The 18,603-nt window shown below is 38.1% G+C and overlaps 1 protein-coding gene across 2 annotated transcripts in view; it reads left to right on the top strand.

Moving 5' to 3' along the window:
• Nucleotides 1-18,603, top strand: part of Map2k4 (mitogen-activated protein kinase kinase 4) — a 103,910-nt gene that overhangs the window by 9,240 nt on the left and 76,067 nt on the right. Inside the window, exon 2 of one of the 2 annotated variants that reach the window (XM_031354558.1) lies at nucleotides 3,101-3,133. The exons of the other annotated variant lie outside the window; for it this stretch is intronic. Coding sequence (XP_031210418.1) covers nucleotides 3,101-3,133 — 33 coding nt within the window. The remainder of the gene's footprint in view (nucleotides 1-3,100; nucleotides 3,134-18,603) is intronic. 2 annotated transcript variants of the gene reach the window in all.

Raw genomic sequence — 18,603 nt, 5'->3', positions numbered from 1 at the left:
TTTGTTACCTCTTGTTGAATACTTCTTAGCTTTTGATTTTATATAACCTATAGTATGACTAGGCTTTTAAAGTACTATGAACCATTTTTCTACAGTAGATTGTAGATTTCTAGTCATGATTAGTTAAGAGATCTCAGAATTAAGGGAGAAAATTAAGAATGAGGGGGAAGTCTGGGATGAGCCTGGGGGAGAAATCCTCATATTTCCTTGTGGCCTTATAAGCATTTGGTGCAGTAGAGTCTCCATGCTGTCTCTCTGGCTAGGGGGAAGCAGAGATGTACTTGCCTAGGACCAGGAAAATAGAAGGATTTCCACTGAATTCGTAGGGAGATTGAAATGGAGGAATTGAGTCCTAGGGAGTAGATAAGGATATAAAGAAGTGAGGTAAGGCTTGCAGTGACCAGTTACTATCAAAAGATTAACCTGACATCTAGCACTCCCTAGAAGGGGAATTAGTGTCAGTGAATGGCAGGGTGGAGTATTCAAAATGGAGAAGCTGAAATTAAATAAGTGTGTGTATTTAGTGGTACTATACAAGCTACAAGGCTGAAGATGTTGAAGGTGGGTCTCCTCATGGTTTTACTCTAACCATCTACATAAGATCTTTGAGTGTAAATGAGTCCAGTGAACTACTGGGCTCTCATTAACTTTCTGACTTGCACAGGTTTTTCACATAGACACATGGGGGATAAAACACTTTACTTAGAATAGTTCTTTTAAAAACACATTTAATTGATGTTTTGAAAAGTGATAGAATTATCAAGGAAATGGTGAAATACTGTGTTGTGCTTAATTTGCCCTTTGCTTGTCAGTGGCTGCACATCTTTCAGAGTAAGTAGTATTTTGTGGAAGTGAACAGATGAGGGCTTGGAATTCAGACGCTTATGTTATCTATCTCCTCCATAACTAAATCAAAGGAACAAGCTTATAACTATGTGTCTATATTTGAACCTTCAGTTGCACAATTCTGAGTTGATGGCAGACGATAAATTTGTAGGAATTTTGCTTAGCACTCAGACTACATTAATTCTAATGTAGTACAGAAATAATTAATGATGGTTCACCATTCTCATTCCCAGCTCTTTCCCTGAGCCATTCCTCAGCCACCCCACCCCTTTTTAAAATTTATCACAGACTTAACTCTGTGTGTGTGTCTCCTCATACTCATTTTGACTCCTACTTTTATATACACGTTTCATGTTTACTTATTTATTTGATTTTTTTTGAGATAAAGTCTCACTAAGTAGCCGTGGCTGGCCTGGAACTTGCTTTGCAGATCACTCTGGCCTTTATCTCAAAGATCTGCTTGCTTTTGCCTGTGCCTCTGCCTCCCCAGTGCTAGGATTAAAGGCTTGAACCACTTCTTTTCTGGTTCCACTCTTTTTGTTCTCTGGTTCTACCAGCACTACCACCACCACCTCCACCACCTTCAGCAGCAGCTCCTCTTCCTCTTCTTCCTCCTCCCGTTCCTCCCCCTTCCCCTCTTCTCCCTCTACCTCCTCTTCCTCCTCCTTCTCTTGTCTCCCCTGTAGCAGCCATTTGCTTTTGAAGAGAAAGTTAACTGTTGTCAGCACATTGTTTCTCAGTCTCTCTGCAATGGTGATTGGGGTGTTTCTGTGCTACATCCAAGGAGCGCTTTCCTCTTGACTCTACTTATTTGACTGCTTGGAGGCTGGCTGGCTTTTAGATGCTCCAGCCTAAAGAGCATGCAGATCTAATTCTGTATTCTGTTCCTTCACGTAGAGTTTGGCTCTTAAGTGTTCTGCTGTCCAGGCTTACCAGGACTTTGTAACCATAAAGTTTCCATTTCTGTTTCCTTTTTGATTGTTATTTGGGAAATTAAATGGTCAGCAATGGGTTACTTAGTTGTGTGAAAGTAACTAAGTAACTGCATAAGCAGTTTCCAGCCTTTATGTATTGTAAATGTAATAATGTAACTATCTTTTTAGAGTCTTAAGGGTTTGACAACTGGATATAAAAGACTAATTAAACTTTTCTTCCTCTAGATTTGGTTCTTTTCCTTTTTAAAAAACATGTTTTGAATGAATTTGTGTAAACAACTAACCCCCTTCCCATTTTGTTTCCCAAAGCCATAATATATATAAGTATAGGAAGCTTTCTAAGAAAACCACATGACAGAGTCAGTAAAATAGTAGCTAAAGAATGTTTTGCAAAGGCAGTGGACCTCTCTTTGATTTTTGAAGTAGATTCTTGCTATGTGACTTTGGCTGCCTTCAAACTAGTAATCTCCCGCCTTGCACTGAGTATTAGGATTGCAGCTGCTTTACTTTTTAAGTGATTGACTATACTGGGGCATTTGACAGATGATGACGCATGGATGCAGTGCTTACCTAGGGTATAACCAGATCCTATGAGACCTGGAGGCAGGTTCGTAGTAGAGTTCACAGGTTTTCTGTAATTTCTAAAGCCCCTCTTTCATAGCATTTCTAAGGACACCTTTTTTAGGGGAGGGGGTAAGGTCACACTTACTATACAGGCCAGGTTGGCCTCAAACTAAGCCTTCCACCTCTTCCTGAGTCCTGAAATTACAAAACATACTATTACCCCAGCAAGGACTCCACTCCACTCTCCCCACCTCACCTACTATGGAAGAATTTTGCTGCTTGTTTAGTGATTTTACTCTTGACATTTGAAGTTAGTAGATTGTCTAGAAAATTTTTTTATGTTTTAAGTTTTAATAGCTTGTCAATTACTAACATTTCTTAGTCATAGGTAATAAATAGCTTGGTCACTTCTAAATCAGTTTTAGCTAGTAAAATAACTTGTAATATATTCTGCATATAGGTTGAGAACACTCAAAAATTGATGGAACAGCTTTAAAACGTTCTATTGAATATGTGGGAAAAATAACGACTTAGATGGTATAAGATGATGTAAATTGTGAGTGCAATACAGTGTATCTGACAGAGCTGAGTTTTACAGCAAGCCCTCTGCTGTCCTTGTTGGTGCAGTGGGGAAAGTGATTTGAACTGTTCTTGCATTAGTTTTATTCATAGTGTAATATAAAGATGCAATGTCATGTTCTGATTTCTTTGTTGATTTACAGCAAATGAACTGCAACTTATCTCTTTTACTTTAGGCTTTCAGATAAACTTCTGTGAAAAGGCACAAAGTAAGCTAAAATTTTGATATTCTGTTACTTTTTTTTCTTATCCATCTTGGTATTGGGAATGTGTCCACTGTTGTTTCAACTAACAGACCATGGGGATTTTGCACTGAAAGAGCTTCCATTTTTCATTCTGTTAGTTACATTCTTGACTATAAATTGTTTTTGTTTTTACTTGAAATTCAAATAGGAAAAAAAGTATATAGACATTCAGATGCATATAGGCCCAGAAAGAGAAGAAACTATTCAGAGTTAATTGTAATTTAAATCACAAATTGAAAGTTCACCTTTAAGATTGTAGTATAGAAAGCCCCTACTGCATGTAAAGATTATGCTTTTATTTAGAAGTATTTAATGTTTACTTTTTTCTCTTTAAAACAAATCTTGTTGCAGAAATGTCTCCATCTTATTCCAACCCACCACTGTCCTCTATTGGGACATTAGTCTTTATAGACTAAGTACATCAGCCTTAGGATATTAGGATATTAGGATATTAGGATATGGCTTAGCTCTTCGGTCATGTAAGTGCCAGTCTCTAGGTTTGAGTCCCAGCACCATAATAAATAAATAAATAAATAAATAAATAAATAAATAAATAAATGTAAATGTTTTGATTCATAGAGTATAGAACAATTTTTAAAATAAAAAGACAGTATTTATAAGGTTAAAACAAAATACATTTTGAATTTTAAACATTATAAATACAGGGATTTTTTTTTTTTTTTTTGGTTTTGTTTTGTTTTTTAAGTCTCATCTGAAGGAGACTGCTCTAGTTTATAGAAAGACATTCCAAAATGATTTTTATCTTCTGCTTCTTTGTGTCTGGGAATAATGATGACCACTTGATGTGTATCATTCTTAATACACTAGTTTGTAGGGAAATTTTAAAGTATTTCTGATATATTAAAGCTTCTTTGTTTGGGGAAGGGTTCAGAAAGTTAATTTTTATTGGCTGGACATTGTAGACATTTTCTTTGTAATGCATTGAGCACAAGTTTATTTCTTGAATGGGTTACCCAGGATGTCAATATGTGCTACATGATAGAGACCAGCCAGCAATATACTAATATAAAAGTTTTTAGTAGGCACTTTATTATCTTCCTATTAGTAGCTTAAGTACTAAACCTGAAGTGTAAGTGAATTCCTTCCCATAATGAACGTACAATTTCAGAAGTGTGAACTTGTAGTTTCTATTTTATGCTATCCTAACATCCTAATATACTCAATAAGTTTTAGTTTTCATTTACATTTTAACTAACGCTTCCTCAATACTTAGAATACATTATGTATTATTACATAAGTATTACATAATTATAATTATTACATATATTAAGGCTGATGTACTTAGAATTTATTATTGTATCCACTGTATTCTCTTTGCCTTTAGTTTTGCTGTGTGTATAAAACAAGAGACACATGTTTGTGTTTACTCTAATGTGTGCATTGCTGTGAAGAGCTCTTAGGGTAGGTTAGCAGTACTTGGGGGCTGAGTGGCTCTGCCCTCTCCTGTTGCTGCAGCTCTGCATTCTTCACTGTTTCCAGCGACTCCAATAAGAGAGACTGAGGCTCCTGAACCTATGGGAGCTTAACTGAGTGTGCGGGAGGGGCTATGCAGGCACACTTTACACTCACCTTTTCTGGTTCCTGCTTACCCAAGTTCCTGCTTTCTCCTGGCTTTCCCCAATTCCCCTTTTATTTTTTTCCACTTCTTTTCACTTTCTGCTTTTTGAAATTCAACATCATTATATTTACTTCTTCATGAGGTACACATTGACACTAAGAACTGTAGAGTGAGTGAGATTTCTGTATAGAAATTAATAAAAAGAGACACTACCCTTAGTGGCCTCACAGTGTAGTGGGCAGAGTTGACTCCTCACTGATTATCAATATGTAACACTGCTTAGAAACTGAAGTCAGGCTGAGAATGGTTGCAGGAGCTGATGTGTCCAGGACACCTTTACTTCTGTTGACTTCAAGAACAAATAGGCCTAAGGATGCTGTATGTCTCATTCACTGCTTGCTTGCTTGTTTTCTCTTGAAATGGGGGGTGGGAGGAGTGTGGGTCTCACTTTGTTGCAAAGTTGTCCTTAAATTTGGTGCTCAGGTGGTCTTCCTGTCTCATCCTTCTGAATAGTTGGGATTGTAGGTACGTTCCACTATGCCCCCTGCAGTTGCTGCTTTCTGTTGAGAGCTGGAGGCTCAGTGATCCTGCTCTGGGCCTAACCTATTTCAGAGGTAAACAGAGCTGTCTGTGTTGACTGACTCTGAAGGATTCAGGACAAAAAATGCATGTGTCAAGGAGAGGAGGGGGAGTAGGTGAGTTGGGGTGGCCAGCCTCCCTCCTTCCCCCAAGCCCCCCCCCCCACCCCCTGCGCCCAGCATTCATTTTTGTACAGATCATTGCTTATATTTTAGGATAAAGATAAGCTTGTATTTTAACACCTTTTTCTGTGATTTTACAAAATAAAAAACTTGAAGTGCAATTTCTAATGTTTGTAGCAGTCTTCTAGTTTGTTTGCTTTAGAATACAAACTTAAGTTTGTTAAAGTAATCAGCATTTCTTTAAAACTTAAGAATTTGAAAACATCAATTGAGTAGTTGTTCTGTTGATTCATACTTTTCCAGAAGTGCCAAAGGCTGTTTCAGAATTAGGGAAACATTGAATTCCTTAATACTGTATATATCATACAGTAGTTGTAGGAGAGGATGTAGCAAAGAGCAGGAAATTAGGCATTTTAAAGGTGCAGCTGAAGCAGCAATACCCAACTCTCTATCACAATTGGGACTGTTGTGTTCTAAAATGACCATGACTAATGGAAGCTCTAAGATATTAATGTTCCCATTGTTTGACATGCACAATTTTTGTTCTTTATGTTTCTACATCACAATTCAAATCTGTTATTGTTGTTGCCTGTTTTATGTTAGTGAAAACTTACTGGAAATATGTCTATGTGTATGTACATGTATAGGTAGTATGAGATTCCACTTCTAATTTGGGGTGCAGATTTTGGTAGAATTTGAATATTCACTTTGTACCTCATGTTTTTCTTAAAATAAATTACAGTCTCTGCATGTCTGATTTTTATTTTATAAATACTTAAGATGATATATTTATTTTAGACAATAAAAATAATTTATGATAACTATGCTACATTTCTTCTAATACTGTTAGATCATTGAATTTTTTCTGAATTTAAAATTACTTGAAGGAGAAATACCTTTATTTTTGTGAGAATTCTAGATGTATATAGTTCCTGCATTTCCAAGATTGAACTTCAGTTAGAGACTACTGGTTAGCCATGTTAGGAGACTGCCATTGCTCATATCATTATGCTTCTATAACTTATGACCAAGTTTGAACGCATTTATTGTCTTTAATAGATGAACTTCATAGTATGATTTGCTGGCTTTATAAGACCAAGTCTCTGGGAGTGAAGGCAAAAGTTTACTTAGAAATATGTTTTGAAAAAGGTTTTTTTTTTTTTTTTCACAGAAATCAAGCTTGCCTAAGGTCTGCCAACCAGTTGACTTTGGGGTGGGTAAAAGACAAGAGTGATGTTTGTCACAGAGCCCTGAACATAGGGTTTTTATCAGGAAATACCTGAAATTCTGTGCTAATCACCTCAAGAGCATTTAGGAGACTGTCCCAATATATTAGTTTTTATTTCATATCAGTCCATAGCAGAAGACTTCTTGGTCTCTAAGGAAAATTTGGCAGTATTATTTTGGTAGCTTTGGTTTGCTTTAAAATTTTCTTGTATCTTTTAAGAGTGTTTTGCTTGGCATAGCAAATAGAAATTACCACTCCTGCTCTTTATGTCTCCACCCATAACCCAGACTGCTTGTAGCTCAAGCTGGCCTTGTACCCTTTTCAGCCTTCTTTTTTTTTTTTTTTACAGTGTTGTTTTGATTAATTTAATTTAATTTTTTTTAACTTTTATTGCATTATGATGAGAAAAGTTACATGATTTCAATTTGTCTGAATTTGTTAACATTTAAAAACATATTTTAAGTAAATAGAATTAAATCACATTCTTGTTTCCCTTTTGTACCCCAACTCCTCCCAGAGACCCCCTCTTCAATACCTACAATCTTTTTTTGTCATATTCCTTAAAATTAATAAAATATTATAACAATAAAAATGAGTATTATAAAAGTTGTTTGATATAAAACAACAATCAATTTAACAGTGTTATGTAGATTCAGCCTTCTGATGCTGGAATTACAAACCTGTTCAGTACTCTTAGTTTCCAACCAAACTGTTATGTAGAAACCTATATGCTACAGAGGTGACTGTTGTTCCATAGTATTAAGTGAAATTAGACTACAGTGGTAGTCATTTTTGGTGACACTGCATATTGATGTATTGGGGAAAGGTTTATGTGTAGGAGAGAGGCATTCTAGTGGGTGATTCTTCTTACTGTATTTTTTTTTTTTTGAACTCAAAGTTTTGATTCTCCTGCCTCAGCTTCTGAGTGCTGGTATTACAAACATGTGCCTTTATACCTTTAATTGTAGACCTTTTCTTCTACAGTAATTATCTCTTATTGTTTTTAAATTGGTACTAACAAAAAAGACAGTAGTGAAACCAAAGGGAGCATGTTTCCTGTATCTTTTCAGTCTTCATAGTTTCCTGACCTGATTAGAGTGTTTGTAAAAGGTGTTGTTTTGGCTTTATTGATGGGATATAGAGAACCAGGGAAAAGTAGTGAGGGAGGGCCAGTTCTTCATGTTTTAAATAAACTAAAGGCTTAAAAACTCATTTCTTTAAAAAAAGATTTATTTTTATTTTATGTATATGTTTATATACCTACTTGTCTGTCTGTGCACCATATGCATGCAGGAGCCTGTAGGCCAGAAGAGGGTATTGGAGCCCCTGGAACTGGAGTTATAGGTGACTGTGAGTTGCCTGATATGGGTAGGTACTGGGTGCTAGGAACTGAAGCTTAGCCCTATGCAAGAGCAGTAAGTGCTCTTAATTGCAGATCCCTCTCTCCAGCCCTGGCTGATTACATTTCTAAATTTGTAGTTTTTGTAGTAAAAGTCCTGCAGCTAATGACTAAAATGTTATCATTTAGAAATTGTTGTCCTCAGATGAGATTTTCTTAGGAAACAAAACAAACACATTTACTGCTTTTGAGTATTAGCATAGTTTATTTACATTGATATAGATGATGAAGTTGATTGACAAGAGATTTTTGTAGAGCTAGCGCATAAGCTATAGAGGCTGATCCTCAGTATATTTATCATGTTGTCTGGGAACCGTGGTAAGATGTCACTATACAGTCCTCCTTAGAGCAAAGCAGCAGTAAAGTATTTGTGGTGTATGGGCAGAGTGAAGTCTGTTTTTTCCCTCTGTAACATGCTATCACAGAGATGTTGCCTAATTATCTGTGACCTTGGAAGGTGTTAGAACATGAACTCTCCCTAAAAAATATTTTTGTTGCTAGAAGGAAAATTTCTAATGGTCACTATGTTTAAGTCTATGCTATTTCTGAAGAAGGAAAGCATTTAACTGGGATTCTCTCCCAGAGTTTTCCTTCATGTGCCAGTTGATATTACTGAGAGCAACTACATGTTTGTCAGAGCTTGTGTGGCCAGATGGGTGAAAATAGAAGTGATGTTCTAGAGGCCTATCTCAGCTGCAGTCCTAGTTAGAGCTTTCATGTTTGCTTATAAATGGAGGATGGGGTTTTTAAATAAGGTGTGGTTAATGCTAGAATTCTTACTACATGGTTTTCTGAGTATTTTCTAAATTCAGACAAACATTTCCCAGGAGGTAGGCTGTCCCACCAGAAACTGTCATCTTAGTATTAATCTTCTTATAAGGTGGGACTACCAAGCAAACATTAACCAGAAGTAAGGACTAAGTGTAGACAAGTATATCTTCCTTTTAGAGAGGCCCTCATAACAGTACTCTGCATGATTGTGGCCTATCTGTAACTATATCTGAGTGCTGGAGACTTTGAAACTGAAATAAAACTAGAGCTTCCTTTGAAGAACCTTATATTTTGAGAAAGTGAACATACATACACAGGAATGTACTAGAAAGAGTAGATGATGATGGTGATGATGATGATGATATAGTACATGATAGAGTAGATGGAGAAGAAGAAAAGGAGGAGGAGGAGGAAGAGGAGGAAGAAGAAGAAGAGGAAGAGGAAGATGAGGAGGAGGAGGAAGTTGTCATTGTTGATATTGATGATGTATATTGAGACAGAGTCTCACCATCTTGGCCTGCTCCTTAATCAGGTATTCTGTCCCCTAATTTAAAAACAAAACAAAACAAAGCAAACAGTAACAACAATAAAACAAAAAACCTTTTAGTTCCTAAATCAAATCAAAAGTCACATAAAGTGAAAAGACATTATTGGAACAAGTTGAACAGTGCATGTATAAGACTGGTTCTTCTGACTTAAGAGACTAGCTTTTTCAGTTTTCTTATTTTCTCTTTTTCCAGTGCCCAGCAGGTGTCATTAACTGTTCAACAGTAGCAGTGTTAGCCAATTCTTTCTTAATACTCTGAGCAGCATGCTGACTTTGAAGTATAACATGTATTCCCTACAATGTTCTAAAACTGCCTTAATCTTTTGCTTTTCCTTCTTGGGTCTTGAGAGGGTATGTGACAAAAAGAAGCTTGTCAGGCAGGGTCTGCATGTGTACTCTATGCACGTGAAGTAGGTCGGGTGCAGTGTGTCCTTAGAGTGCCATTTACTCCTGCTGTTTTTAATGTAGTCTAACCTTTTCAAAAACACCAATTCCTAGAATGCATTTATGTACAACAAATAGTACTTAACTGTGCCCACTAAGAAATGAAAGTCTTATTTACAGCTTGATGCTTTTGAATTTGGAAGATGTAGTTGTTTGATTAAGAATGGCCTCTGTGACTCTACCAGTGCCTGGTGGATGCTCTTAGCCAACCATTGGACTGAACACAGGGTCCCCAATGAAGGAGCTAGAAAAAGGACCCAGGGAACTGAAGGATTTGTAGCCCCATAGGAGGAACAACAATATGAACCAACCAGTATCCCCAGAGCTCCCAGGGACTAAACTAACAACCAAAGAGTACAAATGGAGGGACCCATGGCTCCAGCCTCATATGTAGCAGAGGATGGCCTTGTCGGTCATCAGTGGGAGGAGAGGCTCTTGGTCCTGTAAAGGCTCTATGCCCCAGTGTAGGGGAATGCCAGCACAGGGAAGCAGGAGTGGTTGGGTAGGGGAGCAGGGGGAAGGGGAAGGGGATAAGGAGTTTTCAGATAGGAAACCAGGAAAGGGAATAATATTTGAAATGTAAATAAAGAAAATATCTAATTAAAAAAAAAATAGCCTCTGTAGGCCAATATGTTTGAATGTTTAGTTACCTGGGAGAAACACTAGTTGAGAAGGACTAAAAGGTATGGTCTTGCTGGAGGATATGTCACTGGGGAGTAGGTGGGTTTTAAGGTTTCAAAAGTTCATGCCAGGCCTAGTCAGAGTCTGTCTCTTTCTCTGTTTGTCTGCTCACCCATCTATCTGTCTGTCTATATCTATCTATCTGATCAGGCCCCAGCGACATATGTGCTGCCATGCACTCCGCCATAGTAATAATGAACTAAACCTCTGAAACTGCCAGCAAGCCCCCGATACTTGCTTTCTTTTATTTGCCTTGGCCATGATGTCTTTCCACAGAAATAGAACAGTGACTGAGACAGGGGACATTGAATAAGGGTCAGAAGAAGCTATTCGCATATGGAAGAAGCTAGAAGAGTACTATCGTAACTGTACATACACAGTTCTAAGTTTGTGAAGTTGAGCCCATTCCTTTCCCCCTCTTTTTTGCCTTGGTAATAACACTGTTAGATCTTAATTAAATTAGACTGTGCTTTCCTTCCCTGAGCAAATGGTGCTTTAACTGTGAAATTGTCTACATCTTAAAGCTTGCTTTATCCTAGTCTGTTTGCTAATGAAGTTCTTGCAGAATTGGCAAGTCCAGAAGAGTTAATTACTTAATGACTGGTGGGAATCTCTGTGGTAATTAGGCAAATAAAGAAAGTGGATTGCATTCACTTTTGACAGGAATCTGACTTTCTTATATGGTTAATAATATTATACTAAGCAAACATCCTAAAGAGGAAAAGTCAGAGCTGGTGGGTTTTGGTGGCTTCTCAGCTTATGTGTTGCTGTGAATATTTTACCTGCTAGCTGCGCGCAGATCTTAGCCCTGTTACCTGGACTCAGTGGAGCTGCAGGCCAGTGTGCTTTAGCCAGGAACATTCTGCTTTTTCTTTCTTGAACAAATATTTTTATCCAATCGTGGCACATACAGTTTGTTAATCAAAAAAGTCCCGATAGAGTCGTAAATAATGTGGTTAAGGTGTTAAGTGTTCACTATGAAGAGTTATGTGGCTACATGTTTTCTATGAGGAGATATGTATATGGTATGGTATAGCCCTCTCTTTTCATTATGAAAAGCTCTAGGTTTGATCCCCAGTGCTTCAAAACCATTCCTGATTTGCCTAGGGCTGGCAGTTAATGTTGGGTAACATGTTTCTGTTACATTAATGATTACAGTATAACCAGATCCAACCAGAGACACACTGTGAAATATAACAAATAAAAAACATGAATATTCAGGTTGTTCTAGCAGTTATATGAAAATGTTTATGTTTGTATTTTTAAGGAATTTTAAAGCCCAACTTATTCTCTAGGCTTCAGTATGACTGAGTGTAGAAAACTGACTATTCTCTTTTAGAAAGATTTGGAATAAGTGATAAGGACATTGTAATTAAAAACAGAAACAATAAGTGCTGCATATAGAAAAAAATGAAACAAGTTTTTGATATGTATGTGTGTGCATGTTTGTATATGTGTATGTCTGTGTGTTTACTTGTGCATGTAGAGGCTAGAAGTCAGCTTCAGGTGTTGTTCCCTAGGTCCCATCTACTTTCTTTCTTAAGCCAGAGTTTCTCATTGATATGGAGCTAAGTAGGCCAAGGTATCTGGCTAGCAAGCATCATCCTCTCTCTGCCTCCCTGGTGTTGGGACACAAATGTGTGCCATTTTGCCAGACTATTATAGCTTCTCAAGATCAAACTCAGGCCCTCATGCTTCCATGACAAATGCTGTATTGACCAAGCCACCCTCTCAGCCTTCTGAGGTAGAATAGTTAAAAGGGGAGAGAATTTATAATTCTAGAACCTTCAGTTGTTGTGACATTTTTGAGAGTGGTGTGTGTGTGTGTGTGTGTGTGTGTGTGTGTGCATGCACATTCATATACCAGTGGATCCCATAGTGAGCATGTAGAGGTTAGAGGAGTCTCTCCTTTCACTGTGTGGTTCCTGAGAGTTAAACTCATTTTATCAGGCTTAATAGCAAGAGTCTCTCATGATGGTCCAATAGTTTTTTTTAAATGGTGTTTCTTTTTTGACAATATATAATATTTCAGTTATGGATATGTCACAGTTTTTATAAGTAATGCAAGTGTAACTATCACTGCTTTGAACAATTTGTATAATTTTTTAATTTTTTAATATCCTTAGCATGACTTTGTAGAAATGGAGTGATGGTTAGTCAGGGGTATTTTGAGATGTTTGCTACATGCTGCCTATTGAACTTATGGTGACAGTGTGCTGAAGGTTAATGTGTCTGGCATAATATTAAGTGCTGAGACAGGTAAGAAAATGAAGTTTTGGTTAAGAATTATTGCTTTAGGTGGGCAATGGTGGTGCATGCCTTTAATCCCAGCACTTGGGAGGCAGAGGCAGGCGGATTTCTGAGTTCTAGGCCAGCCTGGGCTACAGAGTGAGTTCCAGGACAGCCAGGGCTACACAGAGAAACCCTGTTTCAAAAAACCAAAAAAAAAAAAAAAAAAAAAAAAAAAAGAAATTTTGTACTCCTGGCAGTTGACATGATATGGTGGGAAAGGACCTCATTCCTCAGATAAGTTTAAAGACTGGATAAGTTTAAAGAGGATTTCTACTGCTGCATTCTTTTGCTAATATCGACACCAGGATCTGTTTATTCATGATGGGATTAAAGGTTTTAATTTGTTTTACTTTTCTTACTGTTGTTGCCAGAGAGAAACAAGAGTAAAGGAAAGGTTAGAGGAAAGAAGGATTTTGGCTCATGGTGGCTTGACCTCTTGCATTGGGGCAGGCCAGTCAGCATCAAAGTGGGAGGATGTGGCAGAAAAAAATTCTTAACTTCTTCATAGGCGGCAGAGAGAAAGAATTCAGCATGTGTTCATTTAGAAAGTCTCTTATGTGGACAGCATGCCTGGACCCCACATCCCTGTGGGCAGAGATACTTCACTTACACTCAGGACTTCAACTGGGAAGTAATGACAACCCTTTTGCTGTGTTTTCCTGGTTAAAGCCACACATGCATGCCCCTAAAGGCATTGAAGACCTCAACTCTAACTGTTATAGGTATGATTTTAGCCATGACTTTCCTACTTTTTGAAATGAGTAGTGTTAGAGATATATATAGGTTTGCTGATGTTTTATAAATTTTAAATAGCCTTTAGAGATGGACAATTTATATTGTTCAATTCTGATCATATAGATAATAGAATTTTCTTTCTTATGATGCAGTGAGAAAAACTAAGCCTGTTAGGTTGAATTGGAGAACATTGAGATACCAGCAAGTAAAATAATATAATTTGAATCCAATAAATGCTTGGTAGCACTCCTTTGTTTTAGGTACTTATCATGTATAGCACATTTACAGATTTCAGAGGTAAATCAAGATAGTTAAAAATTGAGAGGGTTTACAGTTGAATCACAGGAACAACCTCTTGGGGGTCAGAGGGAGGCAAGGTGGACCAGTGTGAACATAGTATAGTCTCTCTGAGGAGAAACTAGTTTCTAATGATGTCTGTGCAATCTGCGTATGTTCACGCCTCTTGTGTCTATTTGCAGAGGCTGGACTTGATGTCAAACGTGCTCCTCATTTGCTCTTTACCCCAGTTTTTGAGACAGGATTTCTCATTGAAACTGGAATTCACTAGTTGGCTAAGCCAGTGAGCCCAGGAATCCTGGGGCTGTAGAATGACAGCTCTGCACTTTCCTGTGTGAGTACTGGGGATCTCAACTCAGGTCCTCATGCTTGTGCAGCAAGCACTTTACCCATTGAGCCAGTTTTGATGGTTTGAAACTGTACAGAATGCTGGTTCTTAATGAATTATGAGGAAAAGTATTTTGCTCATCTGTAGAAGGCTAATGAGAGCTGTTTTCAGTTGCCTGGATTACTGTGACTGCAGATTCAGTACATGAGTAGGACACTATCACCATTGGGAGCTTCTGCTTTGGGGTCTTTGAGGAAAGCCAAACTGTGAAGCTAATTGTGAACATGGTGTAAAAAGCTTGTGTTGTTTGAGCAGTTAGTTTAGGGAGAATATGTAGAGTTCTTTATCCTCTTGCTTAGAGCTAAGTAAGGCTGGCTATTGTTTCCCTTTCCCTTCAGTGTTCTTAGTAATTGCTCAGAATTCCAGGGAAGGGCATTTCTATGCCTCATCAGAATCAGTGGATCTTTTACAATGTATTTTTCATTTTTGAGAATTTCATATATCTGTATAATAAACAATATATTTTAGTCATACCCCTCCTCCTTCCTGATTCCTCCTGGATCTCCAATTTTCAGATTCACAATTCTTGGTAGTCTTGATGGCTCTACACTCCTCAGTGCTTTTTTTATGGGAACTTTGAGGAAAACATTGTGTATAGGTGGAGTAAAGCTCATTTTGGATAGTGTGGAGCATTCTCTTGAGACATATTGAACAACAAAACTCTTGAGAGTGAGATCCTGGGGCTGGGGCTGCCAAACTGCCTAGGCTAGCTGGTAGGCCAAGCATGGTTTTAATTTTTTTTTAGTATTAACAAATGTTCTTACGTTCTAGAGTCATGAGGAGAAAAAAAGTCATTGTTTTTTCAGCAGGGGTGGTGCCTAGAGCAATTCTTGGGAAGGACAGACACTAGTCTGTGCATATATCAGCAAGTTCTGTGTATACTCACATTTCTAGTATAGTTACTTGAGCAGCTGAAGAGGAGTTGTGTAGGGCTGTGTGTCATGTCTGTTCCCAGTCAGTAAGCTTGGGAAACATTTTCATCTCCTGGCTCTGATCTTCTCATAGAAAAATCCTACTGTGTAAATATAATATGGTTTCTAGTTTCTGCTGTTATGTTTAAGGGGAAGTTCTCTTTATTTCTATTGGCTTGTTACTACTTGGCCATGGTGATACCACCAAAAGGGTATTGTCGCAAATAGGGCTTTTATCCATTATTTTCAATTCTATTGTATAGCTCTTGATCTCTTTCAAACTAAAATCTCCATAGGCTTTTTGGAAATATAATTTATTTATTTTTATTTCATATGCATTTGTTTTGCCTGCTTCTGAGGGTATCAGATCTCCTGGAACTGGAATTACAGATGGTTGTGAGCTGACATGTGGATGCTGGGAATTGAACTGGTTCCTCTGGAAGAGCAGCTAGTGCTCTTAACTGCTGAGCTCTCTCCAGTCCTCCATAGAATAGCACCAGCTCTTTCCTGTTAGTAAAACATCATTTCAGGTTTAGTGTTCTGGCTTTTGTTGTTTTTAATTAAAAAGTATATATGGTAGTATCCTGTGCTTTTGTGTGTGTGTGTGTGTGTGTGTGTGTGTGTGTGTGTGTGATTTCAGATATCTGAGGGTGTGGCTCTAGGACACTTGAGAAAGGAGAAATTGGTGCAGATGGCGAGGGGAGAGGCTGCTTTGAGGAAGGGCTAGTCAGCCTGTGGATGTTTGCAAGGAGCATCTCTGGTCTGAAAGGCTACCTCCCCCTTGCCTTAGTCTCACCTGCCTTTGTGGCTTTCCTTTTCCTTCTTAAAACTAGTTTCAAGTCCATACTCAATTGATCATTTGCAGGGTTATGATGTCTGCATGAGAGCTGGCAAGATAACTGGGTCTTCCCTAGGTTCCTTGGAGATGAGACATTTGTGTCTGGAATCTGAAAACTTAGAATTCTTTCATATATTTGTTAGTGAATGGTTAGAACATATACTTGTTTACAGATTGAGTAGAGCATGTTTAAACCTAACTTTTATAAATCACATTGTGTTAAACTATGTACATTTGTTTAGGAAGTCATTTACCTTTAAAACCCCTCTTACTCAATTTGATATTTGTTTAACTGTAGATCTAGTGCTAAAAAAAAAATTCCTCCTTTTTGTGTGCTTTAAATATTTTTATTGTCAAGAAAATAGCTCAAGTGAGATTTCATTGTAGCACCATTCTTCAGTATTCCTGGCAGAGTTTGCCTGTTACTGCCCCCTCACCCACAAATTGAAGAAAGTTGTTTAGTGCTTTGCTTTTGGATAGCTTTCATAACATTTCTTTGTTCTGTCTTTGACTTATGTTTGGCCCATCTTTTGTCAGTTTTTCTTCATGTATGGAGATCATGCATTATGTGTGTGCTAGATGATTGTAAGCACAGCATAAACAGCTTTCAACATGGTACCTTTGTTGGGTTTGAGCTCAGAAGATACATGCTTGCTAGTCTTTAATTGTCACCGCTACCCTTGCTTTATAAGGCAAGATTCATAGGTTCCAGGGATTAGGACTTAGTTATCTTGGGGGCGTCACCATCCAGCCCACTGCAGTATGGTCTTAGTCATATATATCTTATATGAAAACCTCAACATCCTCAGAGTTTTATCACATTACAGCATCAATTCAGACAATCTTCAGAACCATTTTAGTCCGGTAGTGGTGAGCCTCAGTGTATTTTCCATCCCTGGCTTGATAATCTGTATTTGGACCTAGAAACTGGAAAACAAATGACCTGACTACACAGGTGAGTGCTGAGAGGGTGGCATGAACACCTTTGCCACTCACAGAAGACATAGTAGCGGTAGACTGCTATTTAGAGGCCAGCACAGTGATTCCCATTGGGGCTTTTGAGAATCACAAGGACAGATTTCCAAGATGAGAGGAGTGTTTCATTAAAAAGGGTTTTTATGGGGGCTGGAGAGATGGCTCAGTGGTTAAGAGCACCGACTGCTCTTCTGAAGGTCCTGAGTTCAATTTCCAGCAACCATGTTTCTGGGAACATGGCTCAACCATCCTTAACGAGATCTGACGCCCTCTTCTGGAGTGTCTGAAGACAGCTACAGTGTACTTATATGTAATAAATAAATAAATCTTTAAAAAAAAAGGGGGGGGTTATATTGCTGAATTCTTTTAAAAAGCAGTTGCTGTTTGTGATTCTTTCACCCAGTCACCCTGATCAGCATGTTCTCTAGCTAAGCTTGTACTTGGTACAAACCCTCCAGACTTTAACAAATAAAACATCTTGAATGCTTTTGGTGTCAGCACTTCATGTAGTTCTTCTTGTTTATCTTAATGTTCTTTGTCAATTTTGTTTTGCTTTGCTTGAGAGAGAGACACACATACACACAATGAAGCTCTGGCAGCTAGGAACTTCGTTATGTTGACCAGGTTGGCCTCAAACCTGTGCTAATTCCTTGCCTCACTTCTGTGTGCTGGCCTGAGCCACCATACCCATCACGTTTGTCTCTTGCTTTGTTCTAAATAATAAGGATCAGCTTATTGTACCACATGTGGTGACACTTGTAAGTCCAGCACATAAGAGGCAGAAGCAGGAGGAGATCATTGTCAGTTTGAGTCTAGCCTGGTCTATATTATCAAGTTCCAGTTTGGGCAGGGTTACCCTGTGATTGTCTCCATCCCTATTGCACACCTCCAGAAAAGTGTTTTAACCACTTTTACATTTCATTTTACATTTTACATTTCCATGCAGTACTTTCTGATTATGGTTTCCCTTTCCCCTACTCTCAGTTTCATCCCACCTCCTTCCCATTCAGATCCACATCCTTTTTGTTTCTCCTTAGAAAAATAATGCAAAACAATGTAATGCAATACAATACAATGCAATGCAGTGCTGTATAGTATAGTACAGTACAATATGATACAATACAATTCATCAAAAATCAGAATGTGACAAAAAAAACCAAACAAGAAAAAGAACACATAAACACATATAGATGCAGAGACACACATGTTCACATACTCTTAAAAACCCCAAACCAGAAAGTATAATATATACACAAAGGGCCTGTAAGGTCAAAACAAAAAATTGAAATGCTTCCTGACTCCAAAGATGCCTTCGTTGGAATGAGCCCTTTTTGTCTTGGCTGGCCATCTACTGCTGAGCATTGAGCCTATTCTTAAGAATACTTTCCCCGGTGAGATTCCCCTGGAGGAAACTAACTTTTCATTTGGAAGTGGCTATCAATTGGAGATAGTTTCTCATTTAGGGATAAAGTGTGTGCCCACTTCTAATTATTTCAGCTCTAGGACTCTATGAGGTGTAGACCTGTGTAGGCCCTGCACATGTTGTCACAGACTGAGTTTATGTGTATCCCAGCCCTGTTTGATTAGAAGGCCTGATGTCCTTGGTGATGTCCTCCATCCCCTCTGAGTCTTACACTCTTTATGTCTT

Source organism: Mastomys coucha, unplaced genomic scaffold, assembly GCF_008632895.1.
Source record: "Mastomys coucha isolate ucsf_1 unplaced genomic scaffold, UCSF_Mcou_1 pScaffold5, whole genome shotgun sequence".
Lineage (NCBI taxonomy): Eukaryota > Metazoa > Chordata > Mammalia > Rodentia > Muridae > Mastomys > Mastomys coucha.
Note: the sequence above shows the minus strand (reverse complement) of the source record. Positions and strands in the feature narration are given on the sequence as shown.